The 20,250-nt window shown below is 42.1% G+C and overlaps 2 protein-coding genes across 3 annotated transcripts in view; both read right to left on the minus strand.

Moving 5' to 3' along the window:
* Positions 1 to 1,948: 1,948 nt before the first annotated feature.
* On the minus strand, positions 1,949 to 9,923 carry LOC130293558 (interferon-inducible GTPase 5-like). Its single transcript, XM_056542382.1, has 2 exons — positions 9,645 to 9,923; positions 1,949 to 3,457 (listed from the first exon to the last, which is right to left on the minus strand). The coding sequence occupies exon 2, from the start codon at positions 3,441 to 3,443 to the stop codon at positions 2,247 to 2,249; it is 1,197 nt and encodes a 398-aa protein (XP_056398357.1). The 5' UTR covers positions 3,444 to 3,457; positions 9,645 to 9,923; the 3' UTR covers positions 1,949 to 2,246.
* A 4,443-nt stretch (positions 9,924 to 14,366) lies between these two features.
* LOC130294403 (interferon-inducible GTPase 5-like) overlaps positions 14,367 to 20,250 on the minus strand; it is a 41,010-nt gene continuing 35,126 nt past the window's right edge. For both annotated transcript variants that reach the window (XM_056544120.1, XM_056544119.1), the window contains exon 2: positions 14,367 to 16,111. In XM_056544120.1, coding sequence (XP_056400095.1) covers positions 14,881 to 16,095 — 1,215 coding nt within the window. In that variant the 5' untranslated portion in view covers positions 16,096 to 16,111 and the 3' untranslated portion in view covers positions 14,367 to 14,880. The remainder of the gene's footprint in view (positions 16,112 to 20,250) is intronic.

Genomic DNA, 20,250 nt, shown 5'->3' on the forward strand with positions numbered 1-20,250 from the left:
TTCCTCCACACAGGTTTTGATAAATTACCCCCAAATGTGTATATAAACACAATGATTATATATATGAATCGTCAATCAGATATAGTAAAAGATTCGAACAACAATCATCATATTCATGGAATTACTCTGCAAGAGAACATTACACAACTGATATACGGAAAAGGCAAATACCTAATCTCTAGATATATAAAATAGAGGTAACTTGTACGCTTCAACACTCCAGCCCCCTCTAACTAGCCACACAAATATTTAGGTACTCTACCATATTTATCTTCTATGGCGCACCAAATTTGGAGGAATACTTAAAGGGGTACTCCCGTACCAAACTTTTTTTTTTTAATCAACTGGTGCCAGAAAATTAAACAGATGTGTAAATCACTTCTATTAAAAAAATCTTAATCCTTCCAGTACTTTTTAGGGGCTGTATACTACAGAGGAAATGCTTTACTGTTTAGATTTCTCTGATGTCATGACCACAGTGCTCTCTGCTGTCCTCTGCTGTCCATTTTAGGAACTGTCCAGAACAGCACATGTTTGCTATGGGGATCTTCTCCTGCTCTTAATAGAAGTAATTTACAAATCTGTTTAACTTTCTCGCACTTTCCACAGGAGTACCCCTTTAAAGGGGTATTCTGGGCAAAAACATCTTATCCCCTATCCAAAGGATAGGGGATAAGATGTCTGATCACAGGGGGCCCGCCCCTGGGACCCCCCGCATTCTATGCTTAGCTGAGTCTGAAGTTTTGGAAACCTCCGGGCTTCCGAAACGGGGATGTGACATCACGCCACGCCCCCTTTATTCATGTCTATGGGAGGGGGCGTTGCGGCCGTTACGCCCTCTCCCATCGAAATGAATGGGGGGGGGGGGGGTTCGTGGCGTACGTCACATCCCCGTCTTGGAAGCCCGGAGGTTTCCAAAGCTTCAGACGCAGCTACGCATAGAATGCAGGCTGCTGCAGGGAGATTGCAGGGGGTCCTAGCAATGGGCCCCCTGTGATCAGACATCTTATCCCCTATCCTATGGATAGGGTATAAGATGTTTTTGCCCGGAATACCCCTTTAAATAAGTTCCCTTGTGGATATATCTTCCTTTGTCAATTAAATGGTGAAAAATAAGACAATGCAATGTGCAATATACGTATGCATTAACACGCTCCGTTCTCTGCAGAAGAAGGGAGAGTGCTTCATATGCTATAACCTACAAATCTCAACCTGGAGATTAGGGAAGATCTGTTCACCATACGTACTAATTGATATAATGTCATCAATATTTTAAAATGATCTTACAAATAAGAATAATTTTTTTTACATTACCTGATATATGAGATATGTCAGACCTCTAACTCTTTAACCTCTAAGTAGTTGAAAAGAGGAGAAGAAGGTGTAATCATAGGACCCTTGTGTAGTTATCATACAGTTGTATAGCTGCATCTGAAAGAATCTCTCTGGTTCCTCATGGCCTCGTCCCTCAGGTAACAAAGACTTATTGTCCCATGATACCTTTATGCCTCATGGTGCTTCCATAAAGGCCCCCTCCCTTTTCAAGAAAACGATATTATCACATAATATTTCATGCTGGCCTCTGCTCTCCCATGCACCCCCCTATTTTCTAGATGATTATATTATAACATGATTTCACCCCTTCGTATGAAGCTCTTAACCAATAGGGATACAGGCAGCCCTTCCCCCCAGTGTAGTGACAATACAATTCCTGACACCTGATGCCCATATCAGGAACTGTCCAGAGCAGGAGAACATCCCCATAGCAAACCTATTCTGCTCTGGACATTTCCTGACACGGACAGAGGTGTCAGCAGAGAGCACTGTGGACAAGACAAAAAAGAAATTAAAAAAGAAAAGAATTTCCTCTGTAGCATACAGCTGCTAATAAGTATTAAAAGGATTAAGATTTTTAAATAGAAGTAATTTACAAATCTCCCATAGACTTGTATTGAGGGGGTGGGGCTATGATGTCACGAGCTCCTGACTCCAGCGTTCGGAACAGTTTGTTCCAAACGCTGAGCAGCGGAGTACCCCTTTAAGCCATATTTTTCCAAATGAAGAGATAGAAATGAAAATGTAAGGAACAATAGCAAACACGTAGATAATGTATACAAGGTAAACAGACTTGAATCAATTTATTGCTTTACATATATAATTCATTGAACAGGATTGTAATTACTGCCCTAAATTGTGTTGTTGTATCCTGTCCTGTCCGTACTTTTAATTTTTAGTGAGAAAGATTCTTACACGTCTGACTCTAATGCCTTCGTAAGAACACGCACTGCGTCTTCGGCAATCTCTTTAAGGAATCCAAGGAGCATCCAGTATGTGGTACCAAATGAGATGCCCCCTGCTGCCATGCTACCTAGCACTGGGATATTGCTAGCAGCATACTCAGCGAGCATGAGAGCCCCTCCGGCCCCTTTGCTTAGTAATTTGAGGACAAGCTCTTTATTTATCTCTTGTACAACTAAAGGGGACTTTATCACAGATCGTAACTCACTGACATCTTTACCACACTTGTTGGCCAACTTTTCTAGAGATTGTTCATCCAAGCCAAAAGCACTCTGGTAGTTTCTCATGGCTTTTACCAGAATTCCTACATCAACAGCTACAGACAGTCCGGGGATGGGGACCGTAGCCACTGCACAAGAAAGAGTAGACAACTTCCATATTTCTTTCCTCAGAGCCTCGCGCTTCTTCTCTAGAATCGGCAGAGAAATGTTGGGTAGAGAGATCAGGAATATGTGTTTCTTGTGTTCCGGAAGCTCCTTTTCTAGAGTATTCTGCATTTCATGGAAGTCGTACTTGTCCAGTTCCAGGCATGAGAGGAGAAACACTTGGGGCTTGGCGATTCCCCCATCACTGAGATTATTAATGCAGTTATCTCGGATTTCTTTCAGTATGGCCTCTTCATTGTAAGTCTTCTTCCTCCGTACCTGGGAGGCATGCAAGTCGGAGTCAACTTTGGATCTCACAAAGTAGAATTTTTTGTTCATAGCTTGGATCTCCTTTGCTAGGACAATGTCATTTAGCTTGAAGCGTTCTGATGACAGGATGATGAAAAAGTCGTATTGACGAAACTGAACAGATTCAAGATAATCGGCTGCCGCAAAATGTGGAGTTCCTGTTCCTGGAAGATCCCAAACAGTTACGTTGGGATACTGCTGATGTGTGTATGGCGTTGGCTTCATCGTTGTCTCCACCACACCGGTTCTGGCAGAACCTTCTTCATCATCATCCATGCCACGGATGGCATTGACAAAAGTAGACTTTCCTGTTCCTGACTCCCCTGTGATGGCGATGTTTAATGGGGCATTTTCTATTTCCTCAAGGTACTCACTGATTCTTTCAGTTGCTTTACAGAGGTCACCATCTTCTAAAGCAGACCTTACTTCCTGCACTTCTTCATCAGTGATTATGTCGAAAGAAGAATCCATTCTCAGTTACTGATCTGGGGAAAATTGGAAAAATTGGTGAGACCGGAACTTTATCTTTTCTCACTAAAATCTGACTCTGTAAGTCACGATAGGGTTAGATACTGCAAGTTTGGCAAGGAACTTGGTTAAAATGTTGTCTGGGGAAGGGTATTAAATGCATAAATTTTTTATTCCAGAAATGTTTTATTTAACGTTTAAAGGGGTACTCAGCCGAAAAACATCTTATCCCCTATCCAAAGGATAGGGGATAAGATGTCTGATTGCGATGTCCCGCCGCTGGGGACCCCCATGATCTCCAGGCCGACAGCAGCGGTGTCCGGAACACGGAAGCTTGGAGCTTCCGTGTTCGTGACGCTACGCCACTCCCCCTCCATTCATGTCTATGGGAGGGGGCGTGACGGCTACTACGTAGCCGTCACGCCTCTTCCCATAGACATGAATGGAGGGGGCGTGGCAGTTGTAGTTGACAGTTATCCAGCACGAAGCGGAGTTCGCTCCGTGCACAGATGACTAGGGTACCCTGCCAGAAATCCTGGTGGTCCCCAGTGACGGGACCCCGGCAATCAGACATCTTATCCCCTATCCAAAGATGTTTTTCGGCGGAGTACCCCTTTAAAGCACAGATACAAGGAACATAATTTACGGGGTAATGTAAAATACATTTGTATAAGGGATATAATAAAGAAATACCCTTTCTTTACAATACTGATGTGGTCTTGTGGCACTTGTGTGCATCAGATGGCTTTCGAACCCCAAATATGGGTCATTTTACCTTTCCACCGGGCTCTTTTTTCTCTTCCTTCTTAAAGGATTTATCTTGGTTTTATTAACTATTCACTATCATGCCTGTGAAGGAAAATTATGTAGGGTGGATACATATGTGGGGTGGATTGGCTCCTTTTTGTCATTTCAACCCCCCCCCCATGTTCAGCATATCTCCAATAACATGTAAGATACCAAGCTCATGTTCCAAAGTTATGGTTCCATGAGCGTTGGATTGTCTGAGGTCACTGTGGCGCATCGATGGCAACACTTGGGGAGTGGATCAAAGAGGACCATATAGTATAATACGTATCTGGATGCCAAGGTGAAGATATATAAGGCTCCTATATGGCAGAGATCCACTCACTCATGCAACCTATTATGACAATGACCGTATAGTATCATTTATCTAAAATTATGAGCTTAGTTTTCTTGTCTGGAAAAGCACATCCTGCAGCAGCGTGTTCTGTGAAGAAGAGTAGAGATTGGGGACTTTTTGTCCTAAGAGGCATCAGTTAGTGTTCATTGGGACTGGGGCACCTGATATATTGTATATATTGTGCTTTATTAATTTAATGCTCCAAAATGTTTCCTTCAGTTTTTCTTCTGTTTGCCCATTATATTGTTTAGGAACCAAATTATTTAGGTCCAGTATCCCTGAATGGCCATTGCCATATTGAGTGATTGAAAGTGCTTGATGTCCTGTTCACCAGCACTATAACCTGGTGTATTGGGTTTAGTGTGGGTGAACGGGTGACCGTTTTCCTTTAAATGGGCACTCTCATTAAAACGAATTTTTGCTATTGCACTCCTTATGGTAAATAAAAAAATCTTTATAATCTACTTTGTGTTTAAAAAAGCTGCCACTAGGGGTCTCCCTACTTGTCCAGAGCACATTTCCCCCCCATCTCTTGCACAGACTTTGGACTCCTGCTGGCCTGGCAGAAGTCTAAAATCAGGAAATGCAGTCTGGAGTGCTGAGGGGAGGGAGTGCAGCCTTAGCCAATCATAGCTCATCTCACACTGAACTGCTCTGGGCTGTGTGTAGCAGAGTGAGGGAGGAAGTTCTCCCCTGTATGGCTTCAGATGATGTCACGCCTGCTGGGGAACGCCCCTTCCCAGTCTGTGAATCTGACTGAAACTGAGCAGAAAATACAGAGCGATATCCAGGTAGAAAATTAAAAAATAATAAAAATAAAGGCCGGGAGTGGTTTATCATGATGGGGGCAGTGACCTGGGAGGATTATAAAATGTAACAAGATCATGAGAGGTTCTCTTTAAATGGTCTCTCTACCCATTCAGCTTCCATCTTCTCATGATGGTTCCTGTTCTTCTGTTCTATAGATTATATCACTTGGTAATATTGTAGTTTTTGCTCTAGAACTGTTCTTTATACTGTAACCAGGGACAGGACGTTTCATCTATTCTCTGCCATTTTGGAAGCAATGGAGAGTTGTACTTTAAATTCTTATGTTCCGTCCTCTTTCCCTTTCCCATATATCTCTATGTATTTTACTCCCCTGTGTCTTCAGAGCCTACTTTGATTCATACACATGAGAATGGAAAAGCTTCATAGAAAAACAACCACCTGACGGCCCACATGACCCCATCATTTACACTGCAATGGTTTAATCACAAATAATGAAGCAATTCTCTAGACGAAAACTCTACCAAATATCTAAGCTGGAAATAAATATGTTTTAATGCACAATTTACATTTTATAACAATATACTTTGAATAAATTTAGTGCAAACTAAACAAATGGTCACTACCCCTTTTACTAACAATAATATTATACCAGAAATTATAAACTGATGACTCAACTGTAAATTACTTCCATTAAAAAATCTTAATCCTTTCAGTACTTATTAGCTTCTGAAGTTGAGTTGTTTTTTTCTGTCAAAGTGCTCTCTGATGACACGTGTCTTGGGAACCGCCCAGTTTAGAAGAGGTTTGCTATGGGGATTTGCTTCTAAACTGGGCGGTTCCCGAGACACGTGTCATCAGAGAGCACTTAGACAGAAAAGAACAACCTTAACTTCAGAACTGAAAGTAGTGAAAGGATTAAGATTTTTTTAATAGAAGTAAATTACAAATATGTTTAGTTTTCTGGAGCCAGTTGATATATAAAAAAAAGTTTTTTCCTGGCTAACCCCTTTAAAGGAGTACTCCAGTGGAAAGTGCAAGAAAGTTAAACAGATTTGTAAATGACTTCTATTTGAAAAACTTAATCCTTCCAGTACTTATCAGGTGCTGTATGCTCCACAGGAAGTTCTTTCCTTTTTGAATTTCTTTTCTGTCTGACCACAGTGCTCTCTGCTGACACCTCTGTCCATATCAGGAACTGTCCAGAGTAGGATAGATTTGCTGTGGGGATTTTCTCCTATACTGGACAGTTCCTAAAATGGACAGAGTGTCAGCAGAGCGCACTGTGGTCAGAGAGAAAAGAAATTCAAAAAGAAAAGAACTTAATGTGGAGCAGCTGATAAGTACTGGAAGGATTAATATTTTTAAATAGAAGTAATTTACAAATAAGTTTAACTTTATGGCACCAGTTGATTTATAAAAAAAAATATTCCACTGGAGTACCCCTTTAAGATACACCGCTGCTCAAGTTTTGAAGAGGTTCACTTTAAACAACCTTATTGTTGCAGGTTTCCTGATGTGTTTTGCTACTAGAACCCTTTGTGGTCAACTACTAACCAAGTTGTAGTTCCAAAACATCTCGAGCGCCACGGGTTAGAGATGACCACCTTGGGGTAGATGTAAAGATTGTGTCCAAAAAGACCTACTGTTTTATTGATGTCCATCTCTTAAAGGGGTACTCCGCTGCTCAGCGTTTGGAACACACTGTACTGAACGCTGGAGTTCTTGACGCCATAACCCTGCCCCCTCATGACGTCATGCCCCCCCAATGCAAGTCTATGGGAGGGGACGTGACGGCTGTCACGGCCCCTCCCATAGACTTCCTTTGAGGGGGCGGGGTGTGATGTCATGAGTTGGCAGGGCTGTCACGGCCCCTCCCATAGACTTGCATTGAGGGGGCGGGGCGTGACGTCATGAGTTGGCAGGGCTGTCACGGCCCCTCCCATAGACTTGCATTGAGGGGGCTTGATGTCATGATGGGGCGGAACTGTGATGTCACAAGCTCGCGTTACCAACTCCAGTGTTCGGAACAGTTTGTTCCAAAACGCTGAGCAGTGGAGTACCCCTTTAATTGTTCTTCCAGGGTCTTCACCAAGAGATGAAAGTCATATTTGTCAACTTCTAAGCAGGACAAAAGGAAGACACTGGGATCCTCTACTCCACTATCGCTAAGAACTCTATTACAGTTGTCTCGTATCTCCTCCAATATCTTCTGCTCATCATACGTCTTCCATCTACGAACCTTGCTGGCCCTTAAGTCATTGTCCACTTTGTTCCTTACAAAGTAGAATTTCTTTTTCATAGCCCAGATCTTCGTGGCCAGTTCCACATCCCAGTGCCTCATCCTCTCGGAAGCTATGATAATAAATATGTCATATTGATGATAATTGACCGATTGGGTGATAGAGTTGGGGGTTCCTGTACCAGGAAGGTCCCAGAATAGCAGATGTCTCAGCTTTGGATGGGGATAGGCCGCAGGCTCCCTTGTGGTTTCCACTACACCTGTTTTAGCAGCATCTTCTTCCTCGTCATGGTGAAGACCACGGATGGCATTAACAAAAGTGGACTTCCCAGAGCCTGACTGGCCCATTATTGCAATGTTTATTATGTCCATTTCTGTTTGGTCACAACATGTTGTAACGTGTTCTCCGTCAGTGCTTCCATCCACTGTGTCGCTCAGGGTACTCTCATGTAGAGCTCTTATGATGTCTTGTAATTCCTCTTCACAGAGAGCACAGAATATTTCATCAGTGTACATAGTCCCTCGTAAGTCAGACTTTGAAGAGAAAATAAGGTTTAGTGTACTGTATAGGAGTATTGGTCCTTTAGCAAGAACATCACCCTGCTGAGCTGCACTTATCATTTCTCAGGCCTAGAATTAATTATTCAGCATTTCCTGCTTGTTTTTTGTCTTCACAGAATGCACACAATGGCTACCAGCAGAATAGTGAGTACAGCTCTGGAGTATAATATAGGATATAACTCAGGATCAGTACAGGATAAGTAATGTAATGTATGTACACAGTGACCTCACCAGCAGAATAGTAAGTACAGCTCTGGAGTATAATACAGGATATAACTCAGGATCAGTACAGGATAAGTAATGTAATGTATGTTCACAGTGACCTCACCAGCAGAATAGTGAGTACAGCTCTGGTGTATAATACAGGATATAACTCAGGATCAGTACAGGATAAGTAATATATGTATGTACATAGTGACCCCACCAGCAGAATAGTGAGTACAGCTCTGGAGTATAATACAGGATATAACTCAGGATCAGTACAGGATAAGTAATGTAATGTATGTACACAGTGACCTCACCAGCAGAATAGTGAGTCCAGCTCTGGAGTATAATACAGGATATAACTCAGGATCAGTACAGGATAAGTAATGTAATGTATGTACACAGTGACCTCACCAGCAGAATAGTGAGTCCAGCTCTGGAGTATAATACAGGATATAACACAGGATCAGTACAGGATAAGTAATGTAATGTATGTACACAGTGACCTCACCAGCAGAATAGTGAGTACAGCTCTGGAGTATAATACAGGATATAACTCAGGATCAGTACAGGATAAGTAATGTAATGTATGTACACAGTGACCTCACCAGCAGAATAGTGAGTACAGCTCTGGTGTATAATACAGGATATAACTCAGGATCAGTACAGGATAAGTAATGTATGTACACAGTGACCTCACCAGCAGAATAGTGAGTACAGCTCTGGAGTATAATACAGGATATAACACAGGATCAGTACAGGATAAGTAATGTAATGTATGTACACAGTGACCTCACCAGCAGAATAGTGAGTACAGCTCTATAGTATAATACAGGATATAACTCAGGATCAGTACAGGATAAGTAATGTAATGTATGTACACAGTGACCTCACCAGCAGAATAGTGAGTACAGCTCTGGGGTATAATACAGGATATAAATCAGGATCAGTACAGGATAAGTAATGTAATGTATGTACACAGCCACCATACCCCCTTCATTACCAGTACCCCCTATATAGTCATAATACTCTCCTCACAGCCACATTGTCCAGTGTTTTTGTTAATTCAAATATTTTATAGATTTTTCAGAAAATAAAAACAAAAAGTTGTACAAGAAATTGAAGCCTCCTTTTAGTCTCCACGAACCTTTAAGAACCTTTATAATTAATTGTAAAAATACATATAGAATACAAATACACTTCATGAGGTAAGAAGCCCAGGCCCGGTGATCATAAGGAGAATATGGCAGATGACAGAGACGTCTATAATGGAGGCCACATTTACCTGGTTGTGTAACCTGAATGTCTTGTCCTCTGGATTCCTCTGCTCGGTCTCTTGGATGCGTCTTGATTATTATCTGTACATAGAATTTAGTTTCTGATCTCATTCTTGAAAATCGAAAGTGAAACTGCGCAAGGTTTCTCCTCCCTCTTGTGGTTTCCTCTTGATGACAATAAATCCTTTAACTTTTGCGCCACCTGCTGACTGGTTACAAGTAACGCAGGAGAATCTTATTATCCTAAAGTTCTCTTTAAATTCTTAAAGGAGAACTCTAGAATATAAAAATTGTCCCCCAGAGTGCCTGCGCTCAGCCAATCACCAGCCGCAGCGAAGTCCGACTCGACTGTTGGTATTCTCACTCCCAAAAAAACACAGCAAAACTCATTCCAAAAGACCCCTCAAAACCATATATGTATATTCTGCCAAAAATCCATAAAAACATAACCCCGCCTTCGGGTCAGCTGATTATTGCTGCCATTGGGTCGCCCACAGTTCTTGTTACCTTGATTGGCTTTTGTCCCCCATACTCAATACGATGCCGACTTTCTTAAAAGATACAAGTGAGCTCATTATGGCCCTCCAAAATTTTCAATGGAGGGATGGTTACAGCTTATGTTTGCTATGGGGATTTTATTCTGCTTTGGACAGTTCATGATACGGGCATCAGGTGTCAGCAGAGAGCACCGTGGACAAGACAAAAAAGAAAAGAAAATATTTTCCTCTGTAGTATACAACCCCTATAAAGTACTGGAAGGATTAAGATTTTTTAACAGAAGTAATTTACAAATCTGTTTAACTTTTTGACGGAATAAAACGATTAGGGACTATATAAAATAGAGGCAAAACAAGAAATTAACACAATCCAACTGGTTTACAGATACATGAAGTTTTGGGAATTATAGTTGTGGATCTTGTACGTTCTGTGAATATGAATATTAAAACAAAAACCATACAATTAGGAGGTTACAGCGTATTCGTTAAACAGTCTGTGACGTGTAGGTCTATCTATGTCGTGTACTGCATGATTTGTTCGTGCGGTCTATACTACATAGGTAAGACAAAACGACCGTTATTCTATAGAATTAGGGAGCACATTAGATCCCTACATACTGGTAAAGGATCCCAGAGATTTATAAATCATATGGTTTCGTGTCATGAAAATTTCGTGTCATGTCAAAAGTTTGGAGCAATTAAAAAGGGTGGATTCTTCTGGCAGGGGGGAAAGATTAACACCAAGTGTTGCTCCAGAAGGAATCCAGATGGATCCTACGACTAGACGCAACAGGACCATCAGGACCATTGTCTTGATGACAAAAACAAATTCAGTGCACTTTTATAATCCCCTGGGTCCAGTCCCGGATTTACATGAAAGGTATTATACCTTGATATTTGTTTTCAACTTTTTCTACTTTATTCACTTAAAGGGGTACTCCGGTGCTTAGACATCTTATCCCCTAACCAAAGGATAGGGGATAAGATGCTTTATCACGGGGGTCCCGCCACTGGGGACCCCTGTGATCTTGCACCCGGCACCCCGTGTGTAATCAGTCCCCGGAGCGTGTTCGCTACGGGTATGATTACCGGCTACCACAGGGCCGACGGCGTGTGACGTCACGCCTCCGCCCCCGTGTGATGTCACGCTCCGCTTCTCAATGCAAGTCTACAGGAGGGGGCGTGAAAGCTATCACGCCCCCTCCCGTTGGCTTGCATTGAGGGGCGGAGTGTGACGTCACACGGGGGCGGAGGCGTGACGTCACATGCCGTCGGCCCTGTGGTAGCCGGTAATCATACCCGGAGCGAACACGCTCCGGGGACTGATTACACACGGGGTGCCGCGTGCAAGATCACGGGGGTCCCCAGCGGCGGGACTCCCGCGATCAGGTAATCTTATCCCCTATCCTTTGGATAGGGGATAAGATGTCTAAGCACCGGAGTACCCCTTTAAAGAGTTAACTCTCACTTGTTTTTTCACCAGCATGACACCATCTGGGAAGAAGTTAAAGGGGTACTGCGCTGCTCAGCGTTTGGAACAAACTGTTCCGAACGCTGGAGCCGGCTCCGGGAGCTCGTGACCTCATAGTCTCGCCCCCTCATGATGTCACGTCCCGCCCCCTCAATGCAAGTCTCTGGGAGGGGGCGTGACGGCCGTCACGCCCCCTCCCATAGACTTACATTGAGGGGGCAGGGCGTGACGTCATACGGGGGCGGAGTCCTGATGTCACGATACTCCGGCCTCGTGGTCGTCACACGGCAGATTCTGAGCTGGCAGCGCAGTATGCAGCTCCCTGATGTGGGTGCTGAATGCAAGATTGCGGGGATCCCCAGCAGCGGGACCCCCGCGGTCAGACATCTTATCCCCTTTCCTGTTTTTTTTTTTTGGTGTTGGTTTTGGTTGTTCTGCGCGAGATTTACCATTAGATAATGTTTGTTGAAGTTGGCTGTAATCTTGAATGTGACGGGGGTAGTTGATTCACACAGGCGTTTTTTTTCGAGCTGTTATGTTTGCTACTTTCCTACGAGCTTGCGCCAAAGTAAACAAAAGGCGCTAATCACTAGAATCATTTATTGCGTTTACTGTACCGAAAAGTATTCCAAAATATAAGACAACAAAGAAACATAGAGTAAAAATGCTGGACGTTTTCATCTGAGTAATTCTGCATTTGACAGCCACTTTTTTACACCTAGAAAGGCTGTTGCGTGATTGCCCTTTTGGGCAGTACGTTGCGGCTCGATTTGCTTCTTTTACACAAAGGCACAAATAATAAATTCCTTACCACTGTATAAAGTGAACTGTAATCAACTCTATGACAACCATTTAGTGAAAGCATATAAGATACTTTGGGGCATATGTTTGGTGCTAAATCCTACTGCGCCAAAAATAATGATGTAAAACCAATGATAAATGCCCCCCATATTTTTTGTGTCTAGCACCTATATTTCTCTCACAAATACTTTTTTTTCCTATTGCTCACTTGGATTGTCATTCTGTGCTTTTGAGAGGGCATGTTCTCACTCTGCATGACTTAGCTTCCTCCCTGAATCTGCTATGCTGGGTTTATTCATCCAATCACTGCAGGCTGCTCTGTAACCCCATCCTCTCTGTTTTCACTTTGCAGTCTGATAGGACAGGAGTGAGCACAGAAGAGTGCAAGCCTCACTTCCTGGATTTTGTCCCAGCCTGTGATTGAGCTGGGACAAAGATGATAATGCAGCCACAGAGGATTATTTTCTGGATGGTTTTGGATGGTATGGGGACCCCTAGTGGTCTTTTTTATAAGCCATGATTTCTATAAAAAGGAAATAAAATGTTTTATGATGTATATTAGAAAGGTTAATGTTTTGCCAAGATGTCTGACATATAAAATGTTTTTAAATCTGGCAGGGCCCAATTAATTAATGTATCGGAACAGAGGAATAGGTTTTAATCTTTCTCATTTTCTATGGAAACTTCTATTCTTCTGTACCAATAGATATACACTGTGACTGTAATATTGCTCTTGTTGTAAAATGTAGTAAAATTTTATAAAATCTTTATAATAAAAAAAGAATTGGTGTTGGATAATCCATTTAACCCTTGGGGACTCAGGGTTTTTCCATTTTTGCACTTTTTGGGCCACCAATTCTACTTTGTAATGACGACAGTCATTTTACCCAAAAATCTACGGCGAAACAAAAAAAAAAATTATGTAACAAAATTGAAAAAAAAAAAGCCCCGCAATTTTTTAACTTTTGGGGTTTTTCATTTCTACGCAGTGCATTTGTTGGCAAAAATGACACCTTCTCTTTATTCTGTAGGTCCATAAGATTAAAATGATGCCCTACTTACCGTATATAGGTTTGATTTAGTCTTACTTCTGGAAAAAAATCATAATTAGATGCACAAAAATTAATTTTTTTTTTAAATTTCCTCTTCTGACCCCTATAACTTTTTTATTTTTCCGCATATGGGGATATAAGAGGGCTCATTTTTTGGGCTATGATCTGAAGTTTTTATCGGTACCATTTTTGTTTTGACTTTTTGGTCGCTTTTTATTCATTTTTTTATGGTATAAAAAGAGACCAAAAATACACTATTTTGGACTTTGGAATTTTATTACGTGCATGCCATTGGCTGTACAGTTTAATTAATTATATATTTTTATAGTTCGGACATTCACGCTCGTGGCGATACCACATTTTTTTATTTACACAGTTTTTTTTTTTTATGGGAAAAGGGGGTTAAATCACATTTATTAACTATTTTTTTTACATTGTTATAGCCCCCCATAGGGGACTATAACATGCAGTACATTGATTGAAGGCACTGATCAATGCTATGCCATACCATTGCATTGATCAGAGTTATCGGTGGTCGATTGCTCAAGCCTGGATCTCAGGTTTGGAGCAATCAATCGCCGATCGGACGCTGAGGAGGCAGGTAAGGGACCCTCCTGATGCTTCCTAGCTGATCGGGACACCGCGATTTGAGCTGCCAGGAATGCTTTTTTTTACATTTTAGATCGCCAGGTCGAAAGGGTTAATACCAGACATCCCCGCGATCAGTGATGTCCGGTATTAGACCGTGTCCCAGCTACCGTTAGCCGCCGGGACCGACCCGACCGCGGGAGCGGGCGCAGGGCGTACAGGTTTGCCCTGCGTCCCCAAGAGGTTAAAATCTTATAATTTTATATGAAAAAAGGAAGAAATAAAAAAAATGTAAGCAACAATAGCAAGCAATGTAAACAAACTGGAATTTATTTATTCATTTACGAGCTATATAAATCATTAAACCTTACTGCCATTAAATCATTTTTGTTGTATCCTATTTCTTGAAGTTGTTCCTACATATTATTTTACATGAATAAAATATTCTTAAAAAGGTACTCTGCCCTGGAACATTTTGTTCAGAACGCTTGGAGTGGGCAGCGGGGGTTGTGATGTCACAGCCATGCCTCTCGTGACGTGATGTCACGCCCCCTCAATGCAAGTCTATGGGAGGGAAAGTGACAGCCATCATGCCCCCTCCCATAGACTTGCATTGAGGGAGCATGGCGTCACATAATGTGGGGTATGGTTGTGACATCAAACGAACGCCGGGTGCATAGACTTGCATTGAGGGAGCGTGGCATCACATAAGGGGCGTGGTTGAGACATCTAAACGAATGCCGGGTGCTGCACAGAGATCACAGGGGTTCCAGAGGAGCGAACCCCGCCATCAGACATCTTATCCCCTATTCTTTGGATGGGGCAGAGTACCCTTTTAAGCCTGTGACTCTAATGCCTTCTTAAGGACATGCACTGCATCTTCAGCAATATCTTTTAGGAAATTACATAGCATCCAATATGTGGTACCAAATGAGATGCCCCCTCCTACCAGGCCACCTAGAATTGGGAAAATACTAGCAACAATCTGGACTTTCTTGAGGGCCCCTGTGGAACCTCTGATTAGTAATTTGATGACAAGCTCTTTATTTATCTCTTCTACAACTAAAGGGGACTTTATCACAGATCGTAACTCACTGACATCTTTACCACACTTTTTGGCCAATTTTTCTAAAGATTGTTCATCCAAGCCAAATATTTTCTTGAAGATTTTCATGAATTTCACTAGAATCTCTATATCACAAGCTATAGACTGTACTGGGTCCATGACTGTAGCCACCATACAAGAAACAAAAGACAATTTCCAGATGCATTTCTTCAGAGCCTCACGCTTCTTCTCTAGAATCGGCAAAGAAATGTTGGGTAGAGAGCTTAGAAATATGTGTTTCTTGTGTTCTGGAAGCTCCTTTTCTAAAGTTTCCTGCATTTTGCTAAAATCGTAGTTTTCCAGGTCCAGACATGAGAGGAGAAACACTTGAGGCTCTGTGATTCCCCCATCACTGAGATTGTTAACGCAGTTATCTCGGATTTCTTTCAGTATGGCCTCTTCATTGTAAGTCTTCTTCCTTCGTACCTGGGAGGCATGCAAGTCGGAGTCAACTTTGGATCTAACAAAGAAGAACTTTTTGTCCATAGCTTGGATTTCCTTTGCCAGGTCAATGTCGTTTTGCTTGAATCGTTCTGATGAAAGAATGATGAAAAAGTCGTATCGACTGAACTCAACAGACTGAAGATAATCGGCTGCGGTAAAATTTGGAGTTCCTATTCCTGGAAGATCCCAAAACCTTACATTAGTATAATCCTGATGGGTGTAAGGTATTGGCTCCATCGTTGTCTCCACCACACCAGTTGGGGCAGAACCTTCTTCTTCATCACCCATGCCGCGGATGGCATTAATAAAGGTAGACTTTCCTGATCCTGACTGTCCCGTGATGGCGATGTGTAATGGGGCATTTTCTATTTCCTCAAGGTATTTGTTGAGTCTTTCAATTACTTGACAGAGGTCACCATGTTCTAAAGCAGACCTAATTTCTTTCAATTCTTCCTTCGTCTCAAAAGAGCGGTCAGAATTAATTTCCTGCCCTTTCTCCATTTTCAAGAAAACGGACCTAATACAAAAATAAGAAAGAATTGGTGTGAGCAGAACTTCACCATACCTCACTAAAAATGTATTTGTATTGCAACATAGCAAAGAAGATAGATATTTAGGCAGGGCTGAACTGTCCCATCCACCAGAATATAAGGTGGTCACATGCTCTTTACATCACGTTTGAGTAGATTACAACACCAAATTTTTGTCCAATATAAACTTGGTTGTAAGGTATTGTCTGGGGAACAACATTGATTCTAGCGGCTCACCCTATAGCTACATTTGGTTTATTATCAGGCCCAATGACATGAATTTGTATTTATTTATAGTACATGTTGTGACTGATGATTATATGCGTACTAGATATGTCGGGGCCATTTCTGAATATGTGAGTAAGTAATCACGGCCTTCTGTAGGACTTCGTGGCTGCTATGGAAAATCTGTTAAAATAGCCCGACATAATGGCGATTTCACCATCAAATAAAAATGTAAAAAAAACAGTTTTTTAAAATATAACACCCCCCACACTCTATATTAGAAATTCAACAATTCACCCATTAAAAAAATAAAATAAAAAATTTATAACATTTTTGAAACATACATATATAGAGTAGTTAGGAGTAGCCGTATTAGTCCAGTGATGCAAAAAGCAAAATCATTGGTAGTTGCAGCGTAACCACCATTCTCACCTCTGCTCTCCAGACCCCCCCCCCCTCATCCTTATCTGTATCTATCGTCCTATAGCTATACAATTTATGGCCCAACTTAATGTCCATTCTCCACATATGTTGTTTTAACCCCTGAATATTTTGTGAGATAGAACGTGTGTTTTCTCCTTGTGAGCTCAGAAATGCTTATGACTTGATAAAGGGAGGAATCCCGAAAGCTTCTCTACAAAATCTTGTTAGTCCAATAAAAAAAGGTTATTACAAGATGCTGCAACTACCGATGATTTTGCTATATATATATATATATATATATATAGCTGTGATGTGACCCAATAAACCCAACCGTTTTTCACTTATCTTTGGAGTGCTGCGCCATTGTTTGTATATATATATACATATATACAGGAACTATACTATATATACAGTGGTCCCTCAACATACCATGGTAATCCGTTCCAAACGGACCATCGTTTGTTGAAACCATCGCATGTTGACGGATCCGTGCAATGTAAAGTATAGGACAGTGGTCTACAACCTGCGGACCTCCAGATGTTGCAAAACTACAACACCCAGCATGCCCGAACAGCCGTTGGCTGTCCGGGCATGCTGGGTGTTGTAGTTTCGCAACATCTGGAGGTCCGCAGGTTGTAGACCACTGTTAGAGGAAGTTGTACTCACCTGTCCCCGCCGCTCCGGACCGTCACCGCTCGTCACCGCTGCCCTGGATGTCGCCTTCCATCGCTATCGCCACGTCCCCGGGGTGTCCCCGACGCTCCGGCAAGGCCTCTGTTCCCCCGGCATCCTCGCTCTCCATTGCCGCCATCACGACGCTACGCACGCCGCTCCTATTGGATGACGGGACGGCGTGCGCAGCGACGTGATGACGTCGATGGAGAGCGCCGACGATGCAGCGGATCCTGAAGAGGATGTACCGGAGCCCCGAGGACAGGTAAGTGATTGTCAGCGGACCACACGGGGCACCGTAAACGGCTATCTGGTGGCAGCTGAAGCAGTCTGCACTGCCAGATAGCCGTTTATGCGATGGCCCCGACATACAAAAGCATCGTTTGTTGCTGCTGCCTCTGAGAGGTCATCGCATGTTGAAATGATCGTATGTCGGGGCCATCGTAGGTCAAGGGGGGGGTCACTGTATATATTTATTTATATATAGATAGATGCAAATCAAAAAATGTTGCACAATCTTGTAATACCTTTTTATACAAGACACCGCAACATTTTTTGATTTGCATCTGCATCACTGGACTAATACAGCTACCCGAATATAATATATGTATATATAGTGCCACCATGTGTAGAATTGTACAAACTATTATAATATAACATGACTGATCCCAAATAGTAATTGGCAAAAACGAATAAAAAATAGCAAGCATCAGAACTGCTTATTTTTGGTCGCATCACAAACCAGAACAAAAAATTGGAATACAAAGCGTTCATATAGTCACACTTACGCAATAATGGTGCTGACAACATTTTAGTATATGCTACATGGACATTTGTGCAATATTATAGCAATATCCTAATACACTGTCACTAAATTATATGGGCATTTGTATATATATATATATATATATATATATATATATATTTTGTGGGTCCCCATCGGGTTTATTTATTATATTACTGCTTCATGTATTGGGATGACCTTTGGTGCAATATATGGGTTATGATTTTGTGATTTACTTTATGATTAACATCTTTGGTGCCACTCGCTGTTTCCCCTCCTACATGTGTATATATATATATATATATATTTTTATATGTCTTTTGTGTCTTTGTGTCATTTCATGATATTAGTTGGGGGGTCACTCCTTTTTGCTCAATTATTTTTTACTATGATTCAATAAAGATATACCTTTTACAACACTATAGAACTTGTGTTTGTGAAAAATTTGTTGGATCTACTTTTTTTTTGGTGTGTCCTTCTGATCAACTGACGAGCGATGTTATGTCTTAGGGCCGCACTGCAACCTGGGAAAATCTGAGACAACAGTAATTTTGTATGCTGTTAAAAATAAACATCGGGGCAAAAATCACAAAAGAATTGCGAGACCACCATGAAACACAGGTACAGACACTATATTGTGAATTACACTAACTTTACAGCTCCTGTAGCATAGCGGAAAAAAATCCTGGAATACCCCTTTAAGTCATGATTGGTTAATCTTCAAAGCCCAATATATATTTTACATTAAAGGGGTACTACCGTGCTGACAACTTATCCCCTATCTAAAGGATAGGGGACAAGTTGCCTGATCGCGCGGGGTCCCGCCACCCGGTACCCCCGCGATCTCGCACGCAGAACCCCGCTCTCATCAGGCCCCGAAGCGAACATCGCTCCGGGTCTGATGACTGCCGATCACGGGGCCGGAGTATAGTGACTTCGCCCCCTCACGGGGGCAGAGCTGTGACATCACGATCACCGGCCCTGTCATCAGACCCGGAGCCTGGACCCGGAGATGTTCGCTCCGGAGCCTGATGAGAGTGGGGTGCTGTGTTCAAGATCGCGGGGGTCCCCAGCGGCGGATCCCTCCTTTAGATAGGGGATAAGTTGTCAGCACGGTAGTCCCCCTTTAATAAATTTTAATCATTCAGCTCTGTAGCATTATTACAATGTCTTACTCTAAAATAAAGTGTCTCTCCACCCACATTAGTTCCAAGTTTTTATAAATGTTTTGTAAAACGTATATCTCTGAGCAGGAAGTTTCAACCATTCTCAGCCACTTTGGAGGTTATGGCGAGCTGTACCTAGGCAGTCAATCACCAACAAACTCTTATCTGCTCCTTCTCTCAATTTTACTTATTCATGTCTACACCCTGCTAGGGGTATTTATGAAATCTTTTACCCCCATTATTTTGGCTTTAATCTGTTGCAATTTTTGATGCAGTTGTTTTTTGCGACAATGTTTTGCGCCAAACCAAATAGAACATTTTTTACAAAGTGACGTTGGAATTTGTGATTTAAGTTGAAATCATGCAGCGGTCAGGAATTTATGATTTGCGACTTTTCAGTTTGTTGCATATTTTGGCGCAACTACGCTTATTGGTGCGCAATTCTACACCAGTCCTCAGTTGGCTTAGAAACTGACTGTGGACAGCATTATTTAATAGTTGCATGGGTTAATAAGTCGCACAAAAATTCAGTGCAGGTACACCGCATGAATTAATGGAGTAAAAAGACGTTCTCCACCTCCACTTTTCCTGACTATCCCCTCTGTGTCTTTTATGGTTGCCACAGGGGGCTGATGAAAAGGCACAAGGGGGTGATGAAACGCGCGGGGGTTACTATGTCTTAAAGCTGTGACAAATTTTTTTACAAATGTTTTGACACACATGTTGAGGGAGCGGGCAGGAGTGGAACACACACCTAGCAGGAACGGGCGGTAATGGTCAGAAATCCAGCAGGAGCGGGGTTAGGAAAACAGTCCTACACAGGGCTTTACCTTGAAGCAGGTCTACACAAGAAAAC

Source organism: Hyla sarda, chromosome 10 (assembly GCF_029499605.1).
Source record: "Hyla sarda isolate aHylSar1 chromosome 10, aHylSar1.hap1, whole genome shotgun sequence".
Taxonomy (NCBI): Eukaryota; Metazoa; Chordata; class Amphibia; order Anura; family Hylidae; genus Hyla; species Hyla sarda.